Consider the following 22,861-nt stretch of genomic DNA (forward strand, 5'->3'; position numbering starts at 1 on the left):
GTGGTCTCCTACAATTTTAACTGTGTTTCCTTTGTTTTGAGTTTATGTTAAAACAGTACTTAATTTTATTTAATAGCTATTTTTGGTTAAGATACAGGAATATTTTACTGTCATTTAACCAAATATTCGTCTACGCCTTCATTTATAAAATTGGAAATATAATAAAAAATACTATAAAAATTTATATTTCAAAGAAAAATATGATTTTTTGAATGAGACATTAGTTAACAAAAAACTTTATCATAGTTGAAAATACTGTGCAAAAATCTTTTGCCCTGGGGTCCCAGGAGAACAGGTGAAGTTGAGACTTATAATTTACCCTAGGTCCTTTAACTACAGGTTTCACTGTGTCTTTCCCAAGGTGGGCTTTGATTTTTTTTACACATTTGTCTTACTTCCTACTTTCGCCTTTTTAATTGTCTTTAAACTTCTCTAGGATTGTCAAAGTATATACTTTTCTTTTTCTTGATAAGTTCCTTTTGTTTGGGATTTTGCTAGATACAAATGATGATTGATGATAATTCGCAAATTTTTGTCAGTGTTATATAACCTTGTGAAACAGTGTGTTTCTCCCTACTCTACAGATGGAGGCTTTTAGAGTCCCCTAGGTCACACACCTAGTAAGTGCTAGAACCCGGTCCTCTGACTCCATGTCCAGTGCTTTTAATGCTAGGCCAGTATTTAATGCATACTTTCGAATTAGACTTTAATCAATGTTTTTAACTTTTTAGGGTAGATTTAATGCTCTGGCCACTCCATGTGCGCCATTCTCCACCCCCCACTCCCCAAATTATATAGAATTACTCTCCAAGGATCTGTCTATGCCTCTCTTTTCTCTCTCTTAGAGACTCATCAGTTTCTATAAGTTTAATTATTGTCCATCCAGTTTTTCTTGTGATCTTCAGTCCTTTATCACCAGTTTCCTGTTTAACATTTCAAACTGAAAATTCCAAAGATAGTTCCAACTCAACATAATCCTGACCCTTCACCCCTTCATTGCTCTTTCTAGACTTTTTGAATTCAAACTTCATAGAACTAATCCCCTTAACAAAAGGATTTGTTCTGTAAAACTTGGACTTAAGTCGGAAGGCTGTACCCGAGGACCTAGAAGGCCACATGTGGCTTTCAGGCCTCAGGTTCCCAACCCCTGGCTTAGGTGCTTAATGTGATCCTGAACTCTGAACTCCTCATGTATGTTCACTCTACATATCCATTCATTTGCCGCAGTTCTTGCCACAGTTCTCTTTGCAGCTGCCCTGTTTTCTTGCTTCACTCAGCTACCACTTTTGTAGTAACCTGTTTCACCTTTTACCTAGATTTTGTGTTAGTCTCCTAATTGATCTCCCAGCGTCAGGTCTCTCTTCATTGCATTCCTTCCTCCATATTGCTGCCAAAGTGATTTTCCTTATGCACTTCTGACCATGTAACTCCCTTACTCAGTTAATTCTAGCAGTTTCTTCTTGCTTAAAGGATAAAGTATACTCTTCTATTTGGCATTTAAAGTTCTTTACAACCTATCCCCAGTGTATCTTCAGTCTAATTGCACATTACTTCTATATTACCTTTTTACATAGTGCCATCTAGCCATACTGACCTTCTTTCTGTTCCTCACACATGACTCTTCGTACCTTTGGCACCTGACCATCCTATGTTCTTGAAATGTATTTTCTACTTTTCTCTGCTTCACAGAATCCTTCTCTGCCTTCAGGGCAGTTCTTGCTCCACCTTCTTCATCAGAAGTTCTTAATCTTGGATCTGTGAACTTTTAAAAAAGTGTTTTGATAATAATTTTGATTTAATTGTTTTCTTTTGTAATCTTGTTTTATGTGCTTTAGAAAAAGTCTGTAGGCTTCAATAGACTGCCAAAGCGGTCTGTGACACAAAAAAGGTTAAGAATCTCTAGTGTACATGAAATCGTTCTTCATCTCTACTAGAACTCTCCCTAATTGCTTTGTATTTATTGTCTTTGTGTTCTCTAAATGTTCATATATACATATATATTTGCTTCCTCTCCCTTTAGGATATAATATAATAGTCTTAGAGAGTAAAGATCATTATATTTTTTGTATTTCTATCTTTACAATATAGTACAGTGCCTTACACATAGCAGGAACTTAAATGATTGTTGGTTGATGTGATCTACAGTGACAGAATGCTCTTACTTATGGTTAAATGGCTTATTTAGCTTATTTTTGTTCAATATTTGTAGTAATTTCTGTGGCTTCCATACATCTTATGTCTTTAACCCTTAATAAGATGTATTTTTTAGCGAATATGTCTTTCATTCAACAGATGTTAGATGCCAGTATTTATGGAACTTTTAGGCTTTGAGAGAGTTACAGGGATATATAAATTGGGAGTTACATTTAACTATTTCTGTTTCTGTTATGTTAAAGAGTTGTCTTTGAGGTAATATTCACCTTTCACCACAAGGCTACTTTTTTTTTTTATATTGGGATAAATTGATTAACATTTAATGTTTTTACTTTAAAAAAGTGTCTGAGTTGAATCCTTAAATTGCCATTAGAAATAGAGAGTTTATTTCATATAGCAATAGAAAAGTAGTTAACTGCTTGTTGCTATATTTGTTCTAGGATACACATGTGAAAAAGTGATGAGGAGGAGTAGTTGGCTATGAAGGAGTTTAGAACATTAATTTATATTTATTAGTGAGTAATTAGTAATTAAAGCTTCTACATTCTTTGAATGTTGATCTCCTCTTAACCCATGCACACTCCCCTTCCCCCAATCTAATACTGTAATATGTGCTAGTGCTTGTACTCTTAACTGAAAGGTGTACCGCAAAACGATTATGAGATACTTCTCAAGATATTAACTGGGGTGCCTTATGAAGAAAATGTAAAGTTGTATATTTCTCATTGGGATCTAAAAATCACGTGAAAATTTTGAATTGAAATATTTCATGATAAATATATCCCCATCTTGGAGCTTCAGAATCAAAAGAAAATGATTTTGCCTGGCTTTATAAAGACTCCTTCCATGATTTTTTTTGTTTATTTGAGAATGAGATTTTTTTAAAAGTTGTTATCCATTACAAAATATACTTCTACATAGCATTTCAATCACAGTTACCAGTTTTCCCCTAGTGGAAGATACTATCTCTTATCTTAAATATTTGACTTAACAGTGCCTTGGAAGAGCATGTCTGTCAAATAAAGACGTATTAGTGAAACTGACAATTTACACCATGCATGATGTTCTTTTCACCAAATAATATTGGCTTTGATAAAACCTAATAGTTATTGTTACTTTTATGAAGGATTTAGACAAGGAAAATTAAAAAAATTTCCTTATTCTGTTGAATTCTGTAACATGAGCCTCAAGGAATGGTTCTTTTTTTTGCATGGTAATTTTTTTTATTATGCTTTATGGTCTCAAATGTTTTCTTTACAATAACCTTGTTGTGCAAGTGTTGATTTCTCCATTTTATACTTGAGGAAACTGACACACAGTGGGAATACTGTCCCACAGGACAGTAGGGACTTTCATTGTCATCACACAGCTTCCTAAAGTCTCAAAACCAAAGTATGAACCTGATTATTCTAACTCAGATTTAATTCCATTTCCTTTTGTTCCAGTCAACTAGGATAGTACCAGTTTCCTGATATATCACCCAAAGTACTTACCTATCTATCTTAGGCAAGTTGTGACATCAGGTTCAAAAAGGTGTATTAGTGGAAAAAGAAAACAAGGAAGAAAAAAATTATTTACTTTATAGGGTAGTTTCCTTCAGGTTGAATAAATGCTTTTCTGAAAAAAAAATTAATAATCATAATCTTCTAATTGTAGTTTATAGGCAAGCAATAAACAGCAAGATGTTTGAGATGGATATGAAAATCGCTGCAATGCATGTAAAAAGAAGGCAACTTCATCAACTCCTACCTAATCATGTGCTTCAGAAAAAGAAAAAGGTAAATTTAGAAATAACTAACAAAAGCATTAAAGGAACATCATGATTAAACACTTAACATAGCATTCTCAGTTAACAAATAGGGGATTATACTGTATGAAATGGGTAATAAGAATTTTTAAATAGGTTGCATTGTACTAATAAACTCTTTTGGTGTACATTCCTGCTTCAAGAAGATACACTTTATGCATGTATTCTCTTCAGTCTGGATTTGTCATAGCCGTCTCTGCTTTATTTCTTTCCAAATTATACAAATCTAGGGGAAGTGATATTTGTCTGAATATTGATTTTTTTTTGAGCAACTTAATTATTTGACATTGATGTCGTATGAAAATTATAGTAAGACATAATTGAAATACAATTTAAAAATTTTTCTGCCATGTAAAAACTTTTAAAGTATCTGGATTTAATTGTGTATACAACAGCTAAATGTTAGTTGATATTAATCTGTGTAAGCAGTGATTGGCAAGTCTTTTAAAGTGATGAGTTTTTTAATTCAAGAAAGTCATCAAATGGCAATAAAACAAAATGTTAGAGCTGAATGCTTATTTACTATTATCCCAAAGGTTTCATAAAGTTCCTTACGTGTAAACACAAATACTGCCTTTTATGAAATGAATTATTACATGTTAGTATAGCTGAGGTACAGAAACAATGATAAATATATTTGGATATTTATAAAATTTGTATTTAAAGCTAAAAATATATATAATATATAAATATAAAAATATATAAATGCATATAAGTTAAATCAATCAACGTCAGAGTTTTTATGTATATATGTGTATATGTTTGCACATATATAAATAGTTTATATGTATACACATATGTAAATATACTTATGTGTCGTGTACCTGTATTCTTGCTTTATTTTTAGAAAATGAATTCAGTGTCTCATTTCTACTCTTAATTGTTTGTAAATTCTGAAATTTACATATTTACTTTTTTTTGGTTAGTTTTTTACTTTGAGACCGATATTGATCGATCCATAGCAATAGCTCATTAAGAATATAGTCAAGAGACCAGTCAGGTTTACTGGAAGTTAAGTGTCTATATCTAGAGGGCATATCCCTAACCCTAACAAGCCTTTTAAAAAATATAAGCTGTTAGTTATAAGGGAGAAGAGATAAGAAAGTATAGAGGGCTCAGTTGTTACCAGTATAAGGAAAAAAAAACAGCTTCAAGCATCTATCCTACTGCATCATTTCTGAATAGAACAACACAGTATTTTGAAGATTAACCATTTAAAAATTGCTAGATACTTGTTTTCAGGAAATGCGAGTTGATTTCATAGGTTTACTATAAGGTGATAACCTATCTATTTAGGCTTGCATTATCTTTAAATCTATAGTATTAAAGAAAGAGATACAAAATTCTTGTTAATGCAATTGTAGAATGCAAAGTGAAGTGTGTGTATTTTCTAATTATCTGTAGATGTTACTCCATTAAAATATTTGCATAGCAAATAGGCATTGAGCCTCTATTAACTTGTCATAATTTCAAAAAAACTGAATGAACAGGATAGTCTAGTATCTCGAAGAAAAATTGTTTTTTCCATTTTCATCAACGATCTAGCATTAAATGGCTCACATTTAAATCTGTAGAAATCTCAACACGTGAAAATAAAAGTTAATGTCTGAAGTTTTAGCTTTAATTCCAGGATTCCTATTGTCTATATTTTTATTAATTGATAGAGTTTATTTCTTATTCTTTTGCAATGTATTCTGTTGTAGCAACCGGTAGAGCAACTTAATAATAATATTAAGTAGAATGTTAACCATGAAAAAGACCTGGGTTAAAATTCTGCTCCTGGGACTTATTAGTCATGTGACCCTGGTCAAATCACTCAACCTCTCAGGACAGGACTATAGGTAACTTCTTAGGATTTACCTGGAATTGCTCATAATGTTGAAATCACAGGTCCTTTCCATATTTGTGAATACAGTTATTAATATCCATTATTAAATCTTGAAGTTTTAAGTGCTGATTTATATCATGAATAAATTTTATAATTTTTACATTATATGAAAAATTGCATTTCAAAAGTTTAATGTGACCAAAATGGCACTTGGATAATTTTCACAAACTGAATTCATAGGTATGTTTGAAATACCACTTATTAATCATCTTTTAGTGTCTTTGATAAAATAAAATTCATTGTGTCATTGGTTACAGCATTCATCAGAAGTTCGATTGACAGCTCTGAATGATAGCAGTCTAGACTTGTCTATGGATAGTGACAACAGCATGTCGGTGCCTTCTCCTACCAGTGCTATGAAGACCAGTCCATTGAATAGTTCTGGCAGCTCTCAGGGGTAAGACAAGAAAAGATAGAAGGTTATTCATGTGACATGACCTCCCTAGATACTACTAGGCGCTGTGGGAGAGGATACAAATGACCTGAGAAACCAGGTCCTTACTGCAAAATTCCTTAAATGCTGGAGAGGGGATGCAAAGGAAGTGGGGTTAAGGGTGTCTTCATGGGTCAGTAAGTCTTTTGAACTGTGCCATATATACATGTAAAGAGAGTTTTAATAATTTAAAAGCCTAATTTTTTCACATTCCTATATTTCAGTTAAGGAAACATTTAGGTAGTTTATGAGCATTTTTTAAAAACTTTTTTTTGAGGTAATGTTCATGTTTGTTAACTGAATCAAGCCAAAGCCTGTGTATAAAGTATGATTGGAGGTGATAGGCTCCACGTTGAAAAATAGTTTGTGCATATGTATTGACTTTTCTTATACTACTTTTTGTACATTAGCAGAAACAGTCCTGCTCCAGCTGTAACAGCAGCATCTGTGACCAACATCCAGGCAACTGAGGTTTCTGTGCCACAAGTAAATTCCAGTGAAAGCTCAGGGGGTAAGGAGACTCATTTTGTATACGATATGAAGGCGTGACATTATAACTTTGATTGTGGTTTTAAATAGCTTATGGCTATATAGTGTTTTTGAAAAAAATTATCATATTACTAACTTTTAAAAATATCCTAGATTTAATTTAGAGGCAAGGAAGAACCTTTATGTGGGATCTCTGGCTTTATTACTGTTTGATGTATTTTTATTTTCACTGTAGGTACTTCAAGTGAAAGCATTCCTCAAACTGCCACACAGCCAGCCATTTCTCCACCACCAAAGCCTACGGTCTCCAGAGTCATTTCCTCAACACGTCTGGTAAACCAGCCACCCAGACCTTCAGGAAACACAGCAGCAAAAGTACCTAATCCTATCGTAGGAGTCAAAAGGACGTCTTCACCTCATAAAGAAGAGAGTCCCAAGAAAACCAAAACAGAAGAGGTAATTAATATTTTTAAATTCAAATTATTAATCATTCACCAATATTTTTACGAATCCCTTGGGAATTATGGTTAAACCATGGTTACTATTTGTGTATCAGAGAAATAGTAAGGTAGCTTTAAGTGAGGGGAAGAAAGTTTAGATAGCCAGGACTTTTAATAGTTGTTACATCTGGGATGCTCTGGGGTTACAACTTATATACAGACTGTGGGTAAGACACGTAGCCCTCCTTTGGCTTTGGCTTTCTTATCTATGAAAGGAAGAAATTGTTCTAGAAACCTTCTAAGGTTCCTTCCAGCTCTAGATCAGCGATCTCATTATCTTTCTATCTGATTTTCCTGTTCTAAGGAAGTAGCCCTCATTGACCATGAATGAATGAGGAAAAGTATTTACTATGCACTTACTTTACTAAGCATTAGAAATACAAATACAAAAGCAAAAACTGCCTGTGCCCTCAAAAAGTTTACATTTTAATTGGGAAGACTTGCTCATATTGGGGAGTGGTAGCCAGGGAAGGGGAGTTATAGTCCAGTAAGATATAAATAAGATAAATGTAACACCAGGACATTCAAATCTGAATTCCAGTACTTAGTCTGTATTGTGTAATTTAGAAATTATATTGTCTTCCTTTGATGTCTTGTGTCCCCAAGTAAGCTGTGAACCATAAGAGGGCAAGGCTGCCTTTCACTGAGCTCTTTGGCCTTCAGTGTTCTGGTGTTTAGCATAGTGCTGAATACCTTTTACTCATTAAATTTACATGTTGGTGTTTTTTTTTGCTAGCTAGCTTCTAAGGTGAATGGTGCTCTTCAGTTTGCTGTGGCAAAAAAGAGGTTTTGTATTCCCCCATAGTATTTTGTGTAGTCTCTCAGTACACATTTAACTGACAAAAGGGGCAGTTGCAAAATTTTACAAAATAATGGCTAGAGGAAACATGAAGTTTTACATTTTGGTAAATTTGTACACTTTACATAAAAAATTTTTGCATTTTTGCTTTAATTTTTTCTAGCATCTCTTTCTATTATGATAACCAGAAATTCATTTAGAATAGTAATTCTCATCTATGTCCCTGACTTACGTGTTCCTATTTTCTTTGTTGTGGGGCTTTTGAAGGAACAAGTACCTATCTCAGCCTCTGAATCCATTTCTGACTGGTCAGAACATTTAAGTGTTACCGCAGAGTATTTTTAAAGATGTAGTATAGGACAGGCATCTTGCCCTCTTTAACCAATCACTAATAAATGAGAAGTTAAATTAGGAGAATAATTGCCCAAATCTAGCGAGTGTGCTTCCCTGCCCAAAAGGGTGAAAATCTAAACTTACATCCCATCATTGCTGGTCATTGTTTGTGGGATATTGGTTAAATCACTTCCTTTCTCTGAGCCTCATTTTCACACCTATAAACCTAAAGGTGGTAGACTAGATGATATATAGGTTCCCTTCTAATGCTAATTAGAGCTGAAAGGGATCTATTCATTTATTCCAACCAACTCAATTTATAGATGAAGAAACCAAGGCCCATGTTGACTTATACAAGGTTACACAGTATGTATTAGAAGCTGGATTTGAACTCAGTTCCTCTGAATTCAGATTTTTTACTTTTAATGTATGCTGTCTCCTTACTGCAGCTGTGTTTTGATTTCTAAAATTTTAATATTCATTTTAAAAGATCTACTCTGGTTTAAACCATTTTTCCTCTGCCTTTAAAAAAAAAGCTTTTCCTTTGAATTTGTTCATGGTACTAAAATTGATAGTTTATGGCATGCTTTTTTGATGGAAGAGAATGGCATCTAAATTAAATCTTTTTAAGTTACTCTTTCTTGGGGAAAAAAAAAATCCCAGTTCAAATCTGGGGCTGGAGAGAGGTGGAGAAGAATGGGGTGGAATCAGAAAGATCCTTGTTTGGTGTTACACAAGAATCTAGCATTTTTAAAAACCTTTGCATATTTTTAGTTTTACATAAGATTTTGCAACTATTGAGTATATAACAATGACACATTTCTCTAATGCATAATAGTCTGAAGTCTATGAAGAAAGAAACAAAATCCTTCCCCGTTTAGACTTCTAGGTTGATTAAATTTTTCCCAAAGTTATGTTTATTGCTTGAGTTTTAGGTTTATTGCGTAAATAAGCCAGGAAAAAAATAGTTCAGTGTTTTTTTTTTTCTTAAAAGGTCGGAAGCATTGGGTCTAAGTCACCTAGGATTGATTGGAAGATAGAAGTTTTTTACATTATTGTGTTTTGTTATAAAATTCAGCTAACTTTGACTTTGACTTTTTGGTCAAAGATGGATCATTTATGGATATTTATTTCTGCAGCTATCTTTTTATGCAACTAGAATATTTACATAAAATAGATGTGGCTTTTCTCCAATTCTTTTTGTACTGCAGTTATGCGTTTAATCCTGTTGATAGAGAATTTTTTAGAAATTGCTTTTAGAAACAGTACAAATTTAAAATAAGAATCCACATCTTAAGTCATTTGAAACACTTCATCAAGTAGTTTTTAGAAACTAAAGCATAAGTTGATAAATTATTCTAAATTTGTTCTATTTTTGTCATTGAAGCTTTTTTCCTTCTTCTTTTCTGTGTTTTTTAAATAGCAGGATGAGACAAGTGAAGATGCCAACTGTCTTGATTTGATTGAACATGATAAACAGGAAACTAAGGTATGCTGTTTCACTCTGTGTGTAAAATAGCACTACCCAAGCTTTCAAGGAGCTAGAATACCTATCTTCTTGCTAGATGACAGGGTTTCATTCCACTTTCCATCCTCTACAATTAACTTTCCTTTTTTTATTTTTTTTTTCCTTTTTGTAATAATCAAAGTAACAGTTCCTTTTAGCCCAGTGAAAACATGGTCTGGGGTTTGCTGCTGAGATGGGAATGTTTGTGTCTTTGTGCATTTCTGTTGCTATACTGCAGTACATTACAGATAATTAAGATTTAGTCCTAAAACTTGAAGGTTGTGAAATCTCTTGTTCTATTGACTCTGAATAACAATGTTTTCCTTCAGTTCTGTTGCTAGCGCTTTATTATGGGAGTTAAAGAAAGTGCCAATTTTATGGAACACTTGCTGAAAAACTGCTTAACTTTTCCCTGTATATAGCATATGGTTTTGCTCTAATTTCTGTAACCAACTGAACTTCTATAATCCAGCAAAAGTTATCGGAAGATTTTTTTTCCCTTTCTCACCTTTGAACGCTTTACTTCTATTTTCTGTCCTGCTGATTATTATCTCAGTACTCGTTTATAATGTTCCAGTACTGATTTATATAATGGATTATTTCCTTGCCAGATCTAATCACACCAATTTGGAGTGTCATTGAAGATCGTGAGATATTTTGCTGTAATAGAAAATAAATGGAGTATTTGAGTCAAAAAAAAAGAGCTTATAAGAAAAGCCTTGATTGTGTTAGTTATATTTAGCTTAGTTTTTTTTTTAAACTCCTTGTTGGAATCCTAGGCAGGATTCCAACCTACCTAGTTTATGGTGCTCTTTATTAAAGTACAAAAAAAAGTACAGCGATACTCTCATTTAAAAATTAACAACTCCCCCCCTCCCCCTCTTTAGGAACAACTTGATACAGAAACAAGTACAACTCAATCTGAAACTCTTCAGACAGCGGCTCCTCTGTTGGCTGCTCAGGTACTAAAGCAAGTAGAGTTGGGTTTTTCTAAAAATATTCCTAAGATGAGTAAGGCTTCAGGAATAATAACAGTGCTCATGAAATTAAATGTTTTGAAATAAATTGTTTGAAAGTGATTTATTCAACTAATATGAGTCTTTTTGTGCAGGCTGAAGACAATTAAGGGACCAAATCTGGCCAAACCTTTTCTTTTTCAGTGTTTAAAGATGCTGACTAATCCCTTTAATAGTAGTTACTCGATATTGCAAGAAGTATCATTTTAATCTTCACTTGCCATATTCACATTGTGATACACAAAAATTTGAATTACAGGACAAAGGATAAGATTAAAATTGTATTTGACATATGTAATTCTTTGTAATTTTGAATGTTTGACTTTTAATTCATACCTGCTACCCACTTTCATTGCTAGTTAACCTAAGTATTTTTCCTTGACCAAACTCATTTTAATGCTTTGTAGCGGAGGTACTCTGGGATCCTTGTATGTTAACTTTTCAAATAAAAGACGTGTGCGAAGTGGAAATACACACATGCAAAAAACAAGAAAAGAAAGTGGATGCTCTTGTATGAAATGAATTGGCACAGTTTTTCTTTGATTAGAATGGGTGGAGTAAAAAGGATAGCTCTTCTGTAGCCATCAAACAATTATCTTTAAACATAACTTTTTACTGCTCCCTCCAGTAGCATTTCCTTGCATGTTTTATGAATACTGCTTTGCATGCTGATTGGTGAATTTTTTCCTTTTAAATGACCACTTTTTTAACTTGAATTCTTTTGAATCAGAAACAGCACTAAGATGTCCAGCTCACTCTTTACTACAAAGGAAGTATTTTTCTGAAACTTTAAGTCTGGTGGACATGTGAAAAACCTTCCTAACTCAGTTTTTCAAACATCACATAAAAATGTCACTTTCTTGCTTAACCTAAGAACATTTCTATTCATTTGACAGAAGGTATTGCAGAGTTTAATTTCAGTAAATTTGACAAACCCTTCAAAAAGCAAATCAATATAACCTGATCAGTGCTCATTCTTGTTAAATTCTGTAATCAATCAGCAAGCATTCATTAAGCACTTAATATGCACCAAAGCGCTGTGCTAGGTTCTGGGGATACAAAGGCTAAAATAGAAGGAGTGTATAGTCTGTCAGGGGAGGCAACATGTATGTATCATTATTTATTATTCTTGCATTGACTTTTTTTCCTTCCAAATGCCTTTTCATTAAATATTTTAAACGTAGAGAAAGATGAAATGCATATGAGGGGAAATAAATCAGTTACTTTGCTTTAGACATCTTTCTTATGAGAACTTAACCTAAGACTTTTCTTAGCCCTGTCATGAGTAGCATATCCTCAATTACCACATGACATTACGGTCTAAGGAAATGTTCTTACCACTGAGGGGAAATGTTAAATAAGATATAGGTATACGTATGTCTTCCTTTGTGGTATTTCTGTAGGTAAGAAGTAATATTTGGTTGTGTGACTTTTGTAAGTTAAAAAATTTTTAATTATTATTGTGTTCACAAAGGAAGCCCTAAATTTGACTGAAACAACACTTTTTAATAAATGATTTATTATTTTGTGAAGTTTGAAAACACCTCTAGTGAGGAATCTTGTACTTTTATAACATATGTTGTAACATATATCAATGTGTAGTGATTTAAAGTAGCTTCTGAAAAACCATTGATAGGAAGGGAAAAAACAAAACTTCCTGAAACCCGAACAAAATTAGGAAACAAGCATTCGGGTTATCGTGTGTAGTTTATAATATGAAACATGGATGTTGAAAAGAATCTCCGCATACCCCTAAAAGGAAGCTCTATGAAGCTCGGATTATACTTGGTGATTCAACTTGGTGTGAGGTTTTTTTTTTTAACTTGATGCACCTTTTAAGTCAACTTCACCTTGCTTAAAGTGTTCATATTAAATTGTTTACATTTTACACATTAAATTCTACCTATATCCCAGATATGTCTCTACTTAATTCTGCATATTTATTACTTCTATTGTGATTATTCAACTAGCATTCTGAATACCTGTGTTCGGTTTATAAAACATTCTTACCTTGATGAGCCAGCATTCATCCAGTTCATAGTTGGTAGTTACATTGAAAAGTTACAAAGCTTTCAACAATGTTGTTATTTTCACCTTCTTTCTCAGAAAACATCCAGTACAGACCTTTCAGATATCCCTGCTCTCCCTGCAAATCCTATTCCTGTTATCAAGAATTCAATAAAACTGAGATTGAACCGGTAAAAACAACCTCAGGGGTCCATAAACAATATCTGCCAACTCAACCTGTTGTCTTCTAATGCTAAAAAGGAGAATGGAGGGTACAAGACTAGACATGACTGAAAATGGATTTAGGTTTATTTGGTGAACCTCCCTTACTGGGCTAATCAGCACTTGATCGGAAGTCCAGGTTAGTATGTGAAGCCAGGAGTACTATTAGTAATGTGTTAGCAACAGTTGCATTAACTATTTCAAAGGATTACTGCCTTTAAAAGAAAAAAAAAAGGAGGAAAAACCTCAAGTTATATTTGTATCCATATTTAACATCTGATTGGATTTCTGTTTGATGCATTGTTCAAAAAATTTGCAATACAAACTGGCATAAGAATTCCTTATATTGATGATGCACTTTTATGTATTTTTTATTAGAAAGTAGAACTAATTTTTAGATCTTGAGCTTGATGCATTTTTATTTTTTCCTGAAGTTTCTTCATCATTATTCTATAAATTGGATAACATTGTACAGTGGTTATACTATTGTACTTGAGACAAATGATAAGGGTACATCTAATTCAGTCCCATTGAAGTAGCCATAACCCTTGAAAATGAAATGTTAAATCTTGGGGTATGTGACAAATTAAAAGAATAATTGGGTAATAGTTGGTTTTGAATGGGACATGATTAAGAAGTAGTGTATTGGTTTTATTTATAAAGTTTTATAGTGCATACAAATCAGCGATCAAACAAGCAAATATTTTTCCTTTGAGCTAACAAAGCTCCATTCTTTTCCCTTGCCTTCAATCTTTTCTCTTTGAAAACAGCTTTTGTTCCTTTTTTCAGTTTGTATGCACACAATAGGAATGATTTCATCAAAAATTAATGCCAGTATTTACTTAAGCCATGATGTGAAACAAACCACCCTGTGGCCACATGGCACAAAACACCAAATTTTGGTCTTACATGCTTCAAACTTTTGGGTGACTAAATGGTGCCTGTAAAGCATAACATCTCTCGGGATGGCCATTTGATCACTAACATAAAAAGTTTTGTATGTACACTCCATAGATTTCCTGCTGCAGCCAAGTAAAACATTTCAAATTTTGAACACAAAGGCAAAGCTATTTTCTCCAAGAATTTAAAAACTAATTTTTATTTTTAGATGGCTCACCAAAAATTGCCAGTAAATTTTAGATAGGAAAAAAAGCATACTTTAAAAAATCATTTCTAGCAAGCACTTGACATCTAGTCAGCTCTCTTTACTCCTTTTTGTTTTATTCTTCAGTCCTATCAAAAAGGCTTAGGAGCTCCTTTCTTTGAAAGGAATTTTAAAATCCTTCCTGATTGCAACAGAATACCAGTATCTAGAAAATGTGAGGGATACCAGATGTAGATAGCAAACTTAAACTTAGTTACTTATTCTTAATCTGGGGGGAAAAAAAGCAAAACCAACAAAAAACTTTCCCATATTTTCTGATTAGCATGTTTTATGAATCCCCCATTGTGCTCCATCTTATTACATGTGCATTTTTCATGTTAAACTGCAATTACTTACACTCTTCCACTGTCCTTCTAAATTAATTTTATAAAGTTGGAGTGTAGTTTCTTTTTCCCCTTAGGCTATGCAGTAATTGAGGCTTTCTTTTCACCATTTCTTTAAGATGTCTAGTATACAATATTTCTATTTCCCTTATCTTCTGCCCTGTGCAGCCACCTTGCCCTCCCTTTCTACCACCTATGAAAAGATGATTATACTAACAGTTGAAGCGTACAAGGTGTCTGTGTATTTTGTGTAGCTATGGAGTTTAGATCGAAAATTGCCAGGCACAAATTTAGTCTTGTCATTTTGTTTACACATTGGGGAAAATAAAATTCAGTTTATTAAACGTTTCATGTAACTGCACCCAAGTTTTTCCAAGCAGGAAACTTGGAATTTTTCTGTATAGTGACTTTTTAATTCTAGTTTTCATAATCTGGAGATCAGACTGTTGCTTTCGCATGATGTATGTAGTGTCTCATGACTGGAGTTTGCTTTGTTTTATAGTATCTGTACTCCTTGTATTTTTCAAGAGCTATTTTGTAAACAGATGATGTATTTCTCCATTGAAAACACAATAAAAAACAGCACAATCCCACAGTTGCCTGATTTCTTTTGACTGACTTAAATTACTTTTTTCTCTTCATTTTATATTAAATTTTGACTTAATTGCTTAATTGTTTACACTAGTATAAGATTTGTAATAGTGCATAAAACAACATTACATGAAAGCAAATTTATATTTGCTGATTTTTAACATGTTAGATGTTCTATGGTAGCTGTAGTCCTTTAGTGATTTTGTTATGGCTGGAAAAATAGGGTTGTTAAAGTAAATCTGTCTTAATTGATTTCTTACATTACTCATCAGGTATTTGTTTTCCACTATTCTGCTTCCTACATGTCAATGAAGAGTGTAGTTAATTGGGAAATTCACTTTAAAATAACCCATTACAAAGGCGTTATTCAGCCTTCATTTTAAATACTCATGATTTTTTAGGTTGACGCTGTTGTTTTTCTTTGATGTCAGCAGGTGGCACTGTTGCTTTAATTTCAGCAATGATTTTTGCATTTTTTTTAAAGCTTATAGACAGAAGCAGCTAGCAGAGTCCAGCATTTATTATTCATTATTAAAAACTAGTTAGAGAGGCATACTGCTCTTCTTTACAAGACACCAAATCATTTAGCATTACACACTAAGTTCTTTTGGGTAAGGGCGAAGGATGTGCTTTTGTTAGTGTTTTGTTAATTCAGCTCTTCTGCTTACATGTCCCAGGCTGCTTGTTCTGGGTGTTTTTATTTTTCTTTTGGAAAGGATTCAGAATTGTGCAAAAGCCTTCATCATAAGTAAAAGCACTCGCATATTCAAATTTCAAATTTAGAAATTAGAAATCACTTAAACTATATATGTGTGTGTGTATACATATATATATATATATATATAATATATATAACACATGGTTAAAGGGCAAAAGTAATTGTAATTGAAACAAATTTTATGCTAATTGTAGTTTAATCTTGACCAATATATGAAATTTATTATAACCATGTCTTTTGTAAGCCTGTACAGAATTAGTCTTGCCATTATCTGTCTTCCAAATTGACTTGCACTTTTGGAGTAGAGATTTAAAAAAAAATACCTATGAACTGGCACTTTTTTATCAATTTAATATGATATTCTTAAAATAATGGAAAATTATGTGTTATGTGAAACAGGGTGTATTCTAGAATATAGTTATGCACCTTTCTAATTAAAACCTTTGTTTTTCTCTCCACACAGAAAAATGTTTAGAGTTCTTCGTAGCATTAATTCTGGCTGCACTCAAGGTGGCAATAAATGATCAGCAGCTCCAAGTAGTAATTGTCATATGAAAGGATAAATCACTAAATACACAAACTTGTAGAACAAGCCCTGGAAATCTAAAGCGTTAGAGCGCTTAAATGCTTCATTTAAACAAAAAGATAAACTGTTTCCTTAAGAAGGCATTGAATAATCCTTTGCATATACTTTTGCTTATTTTACTCTTAATAAAAACGAACAGTACGAGGAAAATTAGTTGCCTGTTAGCTTGAATTGTATTTTTCGGGGTTTTCCATTTCCCTTCCCTTTTCCCTTGTTCTCCACCAACTTTCCCCTCTCCTATTTAGTTACAATGCTTTCCTAAGATGTAACTAAAAATAGGGTGCTATCTTAACTCAGGTTTGAACATAGTGAATGAAATAATAAGGGTTTCGATTAGAATCATGAACTTCAATTGCATAGAGGCAAATGGTCTGCTTAATTCTGTGGGATCGCTGCCTCATATTGCTGATTCAATATTTTAGCCATTTCTTACTACATAATTATCAGACCAAAGTTCTTTTCAAATTAATATGATACCCAAATTGGCATTAAATAATTGAGGGCTGGCACAAGCATGTCTCACTATATGGTGCAGTTGTGTTTCATTTTAGGAACAATTTCATGAACTTGAATGTCATTTCAACTTGTCTTCCCCCCACCCCCGTGAGACATGCTTTTGTCTCATCCTCAACATCACTGCAGCTGAGCACACCATACAAGTATTCTGTTCAAAGTGATAGAATTTTAAGTACCTTTCTTTTCATATCCTTTTCCAATTCACAAGCTTTCCCTTGAAAGAATGGGATGGAGGGAACACTCAAGTTCACGTTTCAAAGGCCTCTATGTCCATGTGGAAAGATGATGTGCTAATTGTTACACTTTTTTACTTTAATTATCCTTAAAGAGTTGTTCCACAAAAGTCACAAAGTGCAGTTTGAAAAACGTAGGTTTGAAACAGCTGCTGGTTAAAATGTTAGCTTTTAAAATATTTATACTTGAATGTAAATTTATGGTATTCAATTCGGTAAGCATTTATTAAGTACCTAGTTGAGAAGATGATCCCTGTCCATTTTATTTGGGGGATCTTAAAATTTTAGTAATATGGCAAGAGAGAGGTGTTTGCATTCAGTGAATAAACTTTTGGCCAGCTAGTGTTTTTATGAGGATATTCTGTTTTATACTTTTTAATGTAATCGTAGCATTCTTAGATCGTAGGTTGATACTATCAGGGCAGGAACTTTTGAGGTTTTTATTGGTGGTGGTGGGGAGGGAGTTAATTAAGGAGGAGAATTTGAATTGTGTGGCTGAATTGACACAGATCCTTACAGTCGCCTACTGCCCATTTTGTGACCAATAGCACAGGTATTACATTTGTTGACTGAGGTTACGAATGCCGTGTGTGGTCTGGAAGCAGGCCAGAAACACTTGGCCAACAGAAGAGCTACTTTTAACCACGGTTTCATTAGCTAGCACAGTACCATGCTTTAACTATCTGAGTTGACCAGCACAGACTTGAAACACAGCGTGATTTGTTGTATACCAGTATTTAATATTTAATTTTGTAAAAAAGATCTTTTTTAGTAATGTCCCAATTAATTTTTGAACAGAGATTGAGATGTTTCTCAAAGTTCTAAAAATCATCAAATACTATTTTCAACAAAATTGTTCTGAAATGTCTTAATAGATTTAAATGGGAAGCAGAGTGGAAGGGAAAAGAAGCCCTGGACAAAATTTGCCCTATTTTAAAGTTAGGTTGCCTAAAGGATAGGAAACATTCACATGAAAAGGATCATCAAACAAAGACTTTGTACTTTACTTGTCCATTTGAATCACTTTTCATCTGAACTTGTGTCAAATAGTAGCAGGAATGTCCATTTCTATAGCATTTTTTCACAATATCCCTATAGGGGTAAGTGGTGAGCAGTAATACACTCATTTTATAGCAGCCTCAGAAATTAAAAGAGAGTTGACCGAGGTCAGATGTCAAGTGTCAGTGCCAGGACTTGAATCCAAGCCTTCTGATTCAGAGTTCATGCTCTCTGCATTATAACACATTGAATTTGTAGATGTATGATTTTATTTTCTTAACTGTTTTAACATATGCCTGGTATGTCACCAGTTCTTGAGAGTCCTCTAAAACAGAGGTGTCAAATTCTCAGCCCACAAAACTCCAGAGGACTGCCTGAAATAGATAAAAATGTTAATTGAGAAATGTTTAACAGTAAATAAAAATGCAAGTCAATTTGCTAAGTCAATTATGTGGTGGTATATTTGAGTTTGGCACCATTGCTTTAAAAGACCTAGTTTTTCCCCCTTATATCTCTGCAAGTTTTGGTTTTGTTGTTTTTGGTTGCTTGTATTGATCTAATGAAACTTCTTCAGAATTTGGCAGAAATGGATAAGTTTATGTTTTTCATTTACTTAATGATTTTTCATCGATCTGACCCATTTGTGGACTTGTTAAAACCCAATGTAGGCAATCACCTCAGTATTCTGTGTGTGCTTCTTGGGTATTAAGCTTTCATTCCTGAGGCATTTAAAGCTTTTTTTTTGTACAAAACAGTTGAATTATTTATTGATGCTGAATGGTATATTAGACCCCATACCTCTGACTAATGCAGCTTTTCAAATGGAAGCCAAGTTAAACAGTCCTCAAAATTAATTTCCTCCTACCCTTCAAAATTAGTGTAAATTCAGAGCACTCTTAGATAAGAGGCCTTAGGCATGAGAAAATGGATACAATTATTATAGAACAATTACTTGAAAGTCCCCAACTTCTTACTTTATTTCTTATGGATGCTGTGTTTTTCCTGGCACAACACCCTCCTTAGAAACTTTCGCACTGTATGGTGCCTGGTGCTATGTGATTTCCAGAAATCTGGCATGAGAATTGGTCCTTGTTTGCGTTTTCTGTCTGCAGTGGAGCTGTTAATAAAGAGATTGATGATAAAGTTGTCGGAAAGAGACAGTTGGACAGAACTACTCCCCATGAATGACAGAGGCCATGATCTGCCTTCACAGCCAAGAAAACCGCCCCCAGCAGAGAGCCGACCGTGCCTGGACACTGTGCCAAGACTGTTAGAAGGAGTTCTTTTACACTATTAGCCTACTACATGACATTTATTTATTTATTTTAAAATCTAGGCTCTCTTCACACTTACTTTTTCGTCGTTCAGTTTGACATGCTCTGAACAAATACATTTACAAATAGGACACCTGTGCATGTCCAAATTGAAGAAACATGAATTTTTTTGGGTGGTGAGGGTGATAGGAAGTTGCGTTGTGGCATTGTTTTTTTAGTAGCAACAAAATTCATTCTGATCTAGTCATGTATTTAGTAAAAGTCTTTGAAGTGTTTAAATTTTTAAATGGGGTTTTCATATGAATGCCTTTTTTTCTCTTTGGACATCAGCTTCCTAAAAAATGTGAAGTTCTATGATAGATTCATGATTAAGTGTTGGCTGCATAGAAAGATTTATTTATATCAAAATGATTGCATAATATTAGCCTTTCATTCCTTGCAGTTAATCAGATGAAAAGACTTGACATCAGTGGAGTAGTTGGTCCATCTGTTTTCTATGGACTCCTCAGGAATTCTATCACTATATAATAGTGATTTTGAAGAGCAAAAATTTCCAAAATTTTGTCTTTTCACTTAAAAAATGGAAAATCAGTTTTTATTTTCCCAAGCCCCTCTTCTAAATCACAATTTGTCAATGAGGTCCTTATCAGATTATCCAAATCCTGGGAATTTTATTATCAATAACGGGGTAACTTTTGACTTTGTAAGGACTGTAGTCACAGTTCAGCCACCCCTTTCCTAAAATAAAGGAATATTGAAGTGGCCTTTGTCATATTACAGGCTCTCGTCTCTCCCCTGAGCTCCAGTTTTGTACCATGAACTACTTCCAAATGTTTACCTGAGTGTCCCCTAAGTACGTATTGTAAACTCAACATGTCCAGAAATTTTTTTTTCTCTCCACTCTTCTCTCAACTTTGCCATTTCAAGGCATAATTTTTGTATTCTGTCAGGTTCTTCCTCTTTAGTTGCCAAGTCTTATCTATTCTACATTGCCTGTACTTCTCTTCTTCCCTCAAATGTTACCCACCATAGTTAAGGCCATCATTGTCCCTCACGTGGACCATTGCAACATCCTCCTAAATGCACTGCTTTATTGTGTTCTACTTCTCCAAGCCACATTCTGAAAAAAGCCAAAACAAACCCACCCAAAACAAACTTGATTGAAATTTACACTTCGGTCACATCCAATCTGAACACAAGTGTGGAAGCGTGTATGTGTGTGTGTATAACATGCATAGATGTGTATATATAATTGCCTATTAAGTGCTAGGTGCTGGGGAGAAAAGTAAAAAATGAACCAGCCCTAAGTGAGCTTATGTTCTGCCAGATGAGATAACAAGGATATAATGTGAAGAGAATATAAAAAATAAAGTAGTTGTAAATACAAGGTGGTTTGGAAAGAAGGCACTAGCAGCTGGTGGGGGGATCACAAAAGGATTCACATAGGTGGTACAAGAAATGCTTGAAGGAAGATGGAAATTCCATTAGAAGTGGGGAGTGTCGTATTCTAGGCATGAGGGATGATTAGTGCAAAGTCGTGGAGACAGGAGATAGAATATGTATGAGGAACAAGGCAAATTTAGGTGGGTGCCGTGCACAATTACAAGTAATGTACAAAGAGACCAGAAAGATAGGTTGTACAGGGCTTGAAAAACTGACAAGTTTATATTTTATGCCAAAAGAATTTTAGCTCTGGAATAGGGAGTGATGTCATGTCTCCAAGAAAATAAATTTGAAAACTGACCGACTAGTGCAACCCAATTTTCAGATGAGGAACTTAAGGCCTAGCTAGGTTGTGATTTGTCCAAGATCACACAAATAAACATTAAAGGCAGAATTTGAACCCAAGACTAATGACTCCAGATCCAGTGTTCTCTCCTATATCCCTTCACTCCCAATACACCAACTACTTGGACCATTATAGCATCTTCATTGATTATCCTTCCCGATCTTTTCTGTTTCTCCAAGTTATTCTCCTAAACAACTGTCAAATCCTTAGGGTGAAAATATGATTTACTGGCACTTTTAAATTGCTCTCACTTCCCCGTCACACAACAAATGGTTAAGTATGGACATTGCAGGTTGTATGGGAATGAAAATACAAAGAATGAAACAAATTTCCCATACTAATGTGATCCCACCAAACTACTGTTCCTCACCCAAAACATACATCTATCTTCTTTTTTCAGGGTTTTTCATTGACCATTCCTATGCCTGGGATGCATTCCCTCACCTCCATTTTATTGAATTCTTTTCTTGCCTGATCCACCAATTGCTAGTGTCCTCTCTGCCAAACTACTTATATTTAACAAATTTCATATTTATTTGTTTAAATAAACCCACCAATAGAATTTTCCCTTGCATTGAAAATAAATAAAATATTAAAACTAACACTTTGACCATGTTTGACAACAGCTGCTTCATTTCATATATGTTTTTCATCCCTTTTCTGCTAAGAGTAGGGAAATGTTTCACCCTCAGTCCTCTGGAGTAAAAATTAGTTTATGGCATTGATCCAAGTTCTGATACCTTTCTTTGTTGTTTTCTTTTGTAATTGTGGTCATTTTGTTAATTGTTCTCTTGGCTCTACTTAATTTGCTCTGTGACAGTCTGTACAAGTCCAACCAAATTTTTCTGAGTTCTTCATATTTGATATTTTTAAAGATGCAATAACTTTCAATTATTTTCATGTAGCACAATTTGTTTATTCCTTTCTTTGGTTTTAGTTTCTTCTGATTGCAAAAAGTGGTACTAGAAATATTTTTATACGTATGGGATCTTTCCCCTTGGGTTATGTGCTTAGAAGTAGGTCAAAGGGCATTTAAGAACTTTTCTAGTATAGTTCCCAATTGTTTTCCAGAATACTTGCGCTAATTCACAGGTTCATGGATAGTGGAGTAATGTGTGAATTAGAAAGTAAATAGTGTTTGGAGATGACCACTACAACTACAGAAAGGTAGGTTTAACCTCATTTTAATAGACTAGACTGGGGGCTTACTGCTCTGCCTAAAAAACTAACAACGCTGCCTTTTGTGCTGCACAGACCAAGGCTGGAACAGTGCACAGAAAGATCCTTTGGTGCAAAGGGCAATTTCTGCCCCAAGTTTCACCAGGACTAATCTTAGCATGACAATGGCTCCTGCGTTCTGAGGGTACCTGGAGGAAGCCATCTGTTGCTGGGCAGCTAGGGCTTGAGGTGGACAGATCTCTGGGCCAGGAGTTAGGAAGAGTTGAGTTTAAATCGTGCCGTACTAAGTGTATGATGCTGGAAAAGCCACTTTCCCTTGGTCTGCCTCCATTT

The 22,861-nt window shown here is 34.0% G+C and overlaps 1 protein-coding gene across 10 annotated transcripts in view; it reads left to right on the plus strand.

The window, feature by feature from the left end:
* The window catches only part of PAPOLA (poly(A) polymerase alpha), a 76,531-nt gene extending 59,840 nt beyond the window's left edge, over window positions 1-16,691 (plus strand). For 2 of the 10 annotated variants that reach the window (XM_036750266.1, XM_036750270.1), the window contains exons 16-22: window positions 3,811-3,932; window positions 6,107-6,246; window positions 6,693-6,793; window positions 7,007-7,227; window positions 9,827-9,892; window positions 10,798-10,872; window positions 13,033-15,236. In XM_036750266.1, the coding sequence (XP_036606161.1) occupies window positions 3,811-3,932; window positions 6,107-6,246; window positions 6,693-6,793; window positions 7,007-7,227; window positions 9,827-9,892; window positions 10,798-10,872; window positions 13,033-13,128 (821 nt within the window). In that variant the 3' untranslated portion in view covers window positions 13,129-15,236. Of the gene's footprint in view, window positions 1-3,810; window positions 3,933-6,106; window positions 6,247-6,692; window positions 6,794-7,006; window positions 7,228-9,826; window positions 9,893-10,797; window positions 10,873-13,032; window positions 15,237-16,415 lie in introns of those variants that run through there. The other 8 variants (XR_005009884.1, XR_005009885.1, XR_005009886.1 and 5 more) reach the window with 8 other exon arrangements.
* Window positions 16,692-22,861: the final 6,170 nt, after the last annotated feature.

This window comes from Trichosurus vulpecula, chromosome 3 (genome assembly GCF_011100635.1).
Source record: "Trichosurus vulpecula isolate mTriVul1 chromosome 3, mTriVul1.pri, whole genome shotgun sequence".
NCBI lineage: Eukaryota > Metazoa > Chordata > Mammalia > Diprotodontia > Phalangeridae > Trichosurus > Trichosurus vulpecula.